Source organism: Apis laboriosa, unplaced genomic scaffold, assembly GCF_014066325.1.
Source record: "Apis laboriosa isolate Shangri-la unplaced genomic scaffold, ASM1406632v1 scaffold16_cov148, whole genome shotgun sequence".
Classification (NCBI taxonomy): Eukaryota; Metazoa; Arthropoda; class Insecta; order Hymenoptera; family Apidae; genus Apis; species Apis laboriosa.
Window position 1 is genome coordinate 3,919,067 of NW_025222129.1, and position 6,514 is coordinate 3,925,580.

General features: G+C 28.1%; 1 protein-coding gene across 10 annotated transcripts in view; it reads left to right on the forward strand.

The window, feature by feature from the left end:
- The window catches only part of LOC122711312 (liprin-alpha-1), a 30,010-nt gene extending 26,305 nt beyond the window's left edge, over positions 1-3,705 (forward strand). For 7 of the 10 annotated variants that reach the window (XM_043929943.1, XM_043929946.1, XM_043929948.1 and 4 more), the window contains 7 exons: positions 509-764; positions 849-994; positions 1,078-1,308; positions 1,439-1,702; positions 1,777-1,933; positions 2,074-2,190; positions 2,291-3,705. In XM_043929943.1, coding sequence (XP_043785878.1) covers positions 509-764; positions 849-994; positions 1,078-1,308; positions 1,439-1,702; positions 1,777-1,933; positions 2,074-2,190; positions 2,291-2,380 — 1,261 coding nt within the window. In that variant the 3' untranslated portion in view covers positions 2,381-3,705. The remainder of the gene's footprint in view (positions 1-508; positions 765-848; positions 995-1,077; positions 1,309-1,438; positions 1,703-1,776; positions 1,934-2,073; positions 2,191-2,290) is intronic. The other 3 variants (XM_043929950.1, XM_043929951.1, XM_043929947.1) reach the window with 2 other exon arrangements.
- Positions 3,706-6,514: the final 2,809 nt, after the last annotated feature.

Sequence of the window (6,514 nt, forward strand, 5' to 3'; positions counted from 1 at the left end):
ATATTTATAAATATCTTGAATAGTATAAGATTAAAACTTAAATGCTTTAATTTGATTTAAATAGGAATATTATTTTTATTAATATTAAGCATTTTAGAATGGAAAATTATTATTATATATATATATAGTTAAATAGTATTTGTGCTTATATATAATCATTATCATTGCTAAAATCTTTTTTAAGTAATGCAATTCACTTGGCTCAGTAATCATATTTCTTCTCTAATTATATTTTATCTCATGTAATTTAAAACATACTAAACAGTAAAAAACATTGATCTATATTCCTTTAAATATTAAAAATTAGTCAATTTAATAAATCCTGTTGTTAATTTCAATTGTTTGACATGGTGATGTATTTTCAAAAAATTTTAAAATAATTTTGATATTTTGAATGACAAACGAAATAGAAAATAGTATATATAGAAAAAAGTAAAAACCGAATAGTGTATGGGCCAGAATGCATTATTTAGAGTAGAAATAGAAATTAGATTAGCGCTCCATGCAGCAGGCATGGGCAACATAACAACGGCGCACTCAATTCTGGGACTCCCCCTTCCCCATTGTCCTCACGACATAGCAGCCAGGACAGTTTGCATAAAAACAATTTGTCTGGTGTTGGATTGCCAATTGGACAACTATCTAGTTCGCATTTGCATATGCAATCTACCATGAGTCCAGCAACAGCAGCAGCAGTGGCTGCTGCTCAAAAGAAGAAAGGCATTAAAAGCAGTCTTGGTAGATTTTTCAGCAAAAAAGAAAAGGTGATGCAGATTTTAATTACATGAAATAATAATTGAATAATTAATTACTAAAAAAATAAGAGAGAGAGAGAGATTTAATTACAGATTAAAGGAAAAGATACACCAATGCCTGGAGATATACCAGGTATGGGAGGAGCAGGTACACCTGCAGATCCTGATTATGGAGACAGTGTTTCTGTAGCTGGAACTATGGGTAGCAAAAGTGATTTTGATCGCAGAAAAAAGAAAAGGTACATAGATATAATTGATAAGAATACATTTATATTTTAAATACTTACTGAATACAAATATTATAATATTAATTTAATTTCAGTCCAAGTATGTTTGGAAGCATGCTAGATTCTTCACGGCACGAACTTTTAGCAGAAGCAATGAAAGCTGGAACACCGTTTGCTCTCTGGAATGGGCCAACAGTAGTGGCTTGGCTTGAACTTTGGGTAGGCATGCCAACATGGTATGTTGCGGCTTGTCGAGCAAATGTCAAAAGTGGTGCCATAATGAGTGCTCTTAGTGATACCGAGATTCAACGTGAAATTGGTATAAGGTACAAAATGAAACTATACAATACAATTCATATTATATTTATTATAAATGATAATATATTATATGTAAAATATGATAGAATATTATGGTAAATAATTATTAATATTCAATCTAATAATTTTTATTTCTAGCAATCCTCTGCATCGATTGAAATTACGATTAGCTATTCAAGAAATGGTATCTCTTACAAGTCCATCAGCACCAAAAACTTCTCGCACAACGTTAGCATTTGGAGATATGAACCATGAATGGATTGGTAATGTTTGGCTTCCAAGTCTCGGTTTGCCTCAATATCGATCCACTTTCATGGAGTGCCTTGTTGATGCTAGAATGTTGGATCATCTTACTAAAAAAGACCTTCGTGGTCAACTTAGGATGGTTGATAGTTTTCATAGGTAATGATTTAGAAACAAAAATTCATTATTTCAATGATTTAAATGCTTGATCTAAATTTTATTTATTTTTACAGAACAAGTTTGCAATATGGTATTTCATGTTTAAAGCGATTAAATTATGATAGGCAACAATTAGAAGAAAGAAGACGAATGGCAGAAGGTGCTAATGTTGATGTTCTTGTATGGAGTAATGATCGCGTTATAAGATGGGTGCAATCTATCGGCCTGAAAGTAATTTTACTTCTAAATTTTTTAATTTAATTAATTAATTATTTTTAATTTAATTTAATTAAATTCTACATTTAATAAATTTTTTATTTTGAATATTATATATAAGAAAATATAATCTCGGATATCTAAATATAATCTAGGAATATGGGAACAATCTCTTAGAATCTGGTGTACATGGAGCTCTTATAGCCCTTGATGAAAGCTTCGACGCAAATAGTTTTGCTCTAGCTTTGCAAATTCCAACCCAAAACACACAAGTATGTTATAACTTAAAGTGCTAAATACATTAAAATTTATATGAATTAAATTATATAAATTAAATAAAAATTATTTAATATGTTAAATTAATTTTAACAGGCTCGACAATTGTTAGAAATGGAGTTCACAAATTTATTAACTGTAGGAACAGAAAGGCGGCTTGATGAATCCAGTAGTATGAAATCCTGATCCAACTCGTCCAGCAGGTTGCCTCATCTTCAACCGCATCACGTCTAGTCCAAAACCCCAGCTATTACTATTCTCTGTATGCAAGTGTGTTGTAAAAGTTGTAAGAGCTTTAAGTATCATTCTAAGGATATCTTCATATTGTTAAGAGTTGTGACACGCGGTGATATGAAAAAATGATTGGACAAACAAACTGTTAAAAGAAAAGGGTGATTTATTGTATGTTCAAGAAAAAAATTTAAAACGTTTTATCAATTTTTATGTCGCGTAAATTTCATAAACCGCTTGTTACATATTTCGGATAAAAAATAGTAATTCTGAATCAATTACTCTCATATAGATACTGAAATGTAGTGAGCGGTCAGAGAATCGTAAAATATATTTTTCCTCGAAAGCCAAAGAATCAGTTATATATAATTACGACAATAATTCTAATTTCACATTGATTTTTTAAGGATAGCAAGATTTGTAGTTTTTGAAATAATGAATATTATGGTAGTTCATAAACTTTTTCAAGATATAATCGCATATTTCTTATACTATATTATGTACTTATACTATGTAACAAATAGTTAAAACTATCTATTTTGATAATACCACTTACCGCACAAAATAAAAATCCCAAACTTATATTAGTGCCATTAGCGCTCTCGAGGAAACAATCTACATATGTACAAGGAAAAGACTGCATTCTATATTTCTGCATCTATAAGACAGTGACCTAATGAGCCATATATATATAAAAATATATATATATATATATATATATATATATATATACATATTATTTCATACAGAAGGAGTGCTGAAATACTTGTTCTCCTCTGTTATTTCGATGAATTTTAAATGTTTGTAGATCACATATAAACACGTAATATATCAAAGAATTACACTGAAGCAACTATCGTAATTAGAAAATTATTTGACAACCAGTTGCATGGACGTGTTTAAAAAAACTCGCTTTTTATTTATTGTGGACTAAGGAACGGACATTTTATACCAAAATAATCGCGCAATGTATAAGTACGTGTACGAAATGTTAGTAGATGTTATAAAATTAAGGAACTTTGTAATTTTAATTAATAATTGAATTCTACCAATTAGTTATATATCGTTAAGTGATTATTTCACATTCATTAATTTTGTTTAATCATAAAAAATCATATATCATTGGGTGTTTTTTTATTTATTTGAAGGAAGAATTTTGATACTTCATTTATAAATATTTTTTTATATTATTTCAAAGTTCCGATATTATTAGACTCGATCGATAGTGTAAAAGAATTCACAAAGATAAAAAGCGTTATAAATATAATAAAATCACGAAAGTGTAAAAAAAAAAAAAAAAGGAACAAAAGTAGGTATGGCCATAAATATTATTTAACAATAATGACGATGTTGCTGAAGACAATGATTGCGATGATAATTATAATTACTCATTACAAAATGTTATCAAGCTAAAGTGTGGCAAAAGACTGAGACTATGACAGTGACTTTAATGATAAAACTGGTCATGATAGAGACGATCACAATAATGATGATAAGTTATAATGGGATGTTGTTAATGTTGTTGATACTTGAGGAATCATTGTTGTTGATGTTTGTTTCCCTCTGAACTACTCCCTGCAAGCTGTTCATTCGTTGTAACTTCATTGCTCTGCACGACCTTCCGAATGGGCGCAAACGTACCAAATAGTTTCTACCAAAGAAATCACTTACTATGCAGTACGATAATTGTATAATCGTACATCATAGTGTATTGTCAAGAATATAATAATAACGTTAACACTCGACATATGTACGCAGTAGAAAGATCAAAATATGTCTTACATGTAAAGATCATAATGTACAGTCTCATCTTTCGGCGTGTAGTATTTTTCTTTTTCCAAGTACCACCGATCAGTTGAAATATTTCTAGATAATCAGAAAGACTCGCTAAGCCAAAGCAACGTTACGCTACCTCAATACTGAAACAAGGTGGTACATTTTTTTTATATAAATATTTTAATAACTGGTTCTAAGATTTTTGTCAGTTAATTTTTATAATGTATTAAGTTCGAATTTCTTATTAATCTTGCGTGAAAGATAAATCGTCGTAGTGAAAACGTTTTCATGTAAATTATATTAGATAGTTATTAGAAGAAGCCAATTATCAATAAAATAAAAGAACAACGATTAATTTGAAACTGCACGCGCATTTAGTTATTTTAGTGGCACTGAATTATTTCCCAAATACTATAGAAAAGATTATTTGAGATAAAACATTTTTAATAGTATTACAATATATATCTTTTTTTGATCCTATAATGTAATGCTATATGATTGTACAGAACTAATTTGTACAAATGAATAGATATACAAAGCTGTGTCACTTTGTGAAACAAAATGGCCGTCTCTCCCTTTCGGAAGTGTCTGCAGTATGTGTAAATGACTGAACTTATTTTTAATGTACGCTAGTTAATAGTGTCTATGGACATTCCAAGGAAAAAAAATGAAAGCAACCCTTCCAAAAACAGCCACATTTATAATCGCATATGTAAATCATGACTTAATATATAACAGCTTTGTCGTCTTCTATGTATTTAACTATAAATATATACATAGATGCAAAATTTCGCTTGAATCGAGCCTCCGACTGCTCGGTATCGAATAGAGCTTGAATAAACAGAACAAATAATAACCACATGCGTAATGTTTTTACTAAAAAAAACATTAGTGAAAAATTGCTTAAACTTAGACTGTCTTGTTTTTACTTTTTTTCAATTTGAAATAGAAGATTTCTTTTTAAAAGTTCATGCTAATGAAAAAATGAATTTTAACTATTGTCTTCAGCAATGCTGAACGAATATTTTTATTTTAATTAAACATAATAACTTTATATGTTATATAGCAAATTAATAATACTTAAAGAAAGACATTTATAATGTTTAAGTTTCTTTATTATCAGTTTACACATATCATTAAGATTGTAAAAAATATAGGAAAATTGAGAAATTATATTAAATGAAGTATTGTTTTCTGTATAATTAATTTTTGGTTCCTAGGAAAAATATATATGATAATACATAGTAAAAACATACACATAAATCATATGTAATACTGTGATGTAACAGCTGTAATATATGTTATTTCACATTGTATTTTTTCCTTTGTACACTCTTTTTGTGTGCTCAATTCGGCCGAACTGCCGGAAGAAGTTCGACGTTATTCTGGATTTTTGTACAACATATGTTTGTGAGTGTTATTGCTAGTATTGTAAATATGTATGCGCGCGTGCACGTGTGAATGTGTATGTGTATATATCTTTCCCTGTATATATACAAATTATTTATTAACATCTCTGTAATTTTTAACGTTTCATTGCAAGCCCAATGCAGCTAAATATGCTATAGTTTTAATATAGTTTGAACAAATGTTAAATTGCTATTAAATATCTAACTTTACTTTTGGATGAATATTACAATGAATTTTGTTGAATTGTATCTATGTAACTGAATTTTAGATTAAGTTGCTGCAGTAATTTAAAAAAATAAAAATCATGAGTTTTAAATAATCATCGCACTATATCTACTAATGAATATTAATGAAATATAACAAATATTTTAAATTTACTTGTTCACAAGCAAATATTATCATTTAAAGTTAAGAATAGCACATGAATCATTGGGCTGGTTTTAAATGAGATGAAAAGAAAATATTTAATTTAAATAGCATTTTTATCAGAATCATCAGTCACAAAATAAACTATGATTTAATTCAAAAGATTTGATCATGAGTAATACATCATTTTAAAAAATTTATTTTGTATGAGATGATTCTATATAGATGCTATCACTATCATATATATAATTATATTGATTCTTATTTATATCTGATTATTTTATTTGAGTAGTCAGGTAATATAACTGTGCCAGCATAAAAAATTGCAATTGTGCTAATAAGCAGGTAATTGTCAAAGATTTCTAAATGTGAAGTAGTATAAAACTATACATACATATATTTGTGTGTTTTATATATATGTATAGTATGATACACAGTGCACAAACAAATTTTTAAATTATTATCAAAATAGCAGTTACTAAAATATTTAGTTAAATTTTATATTGATTTTACATCTTATAAATCAGTTTTTTATGC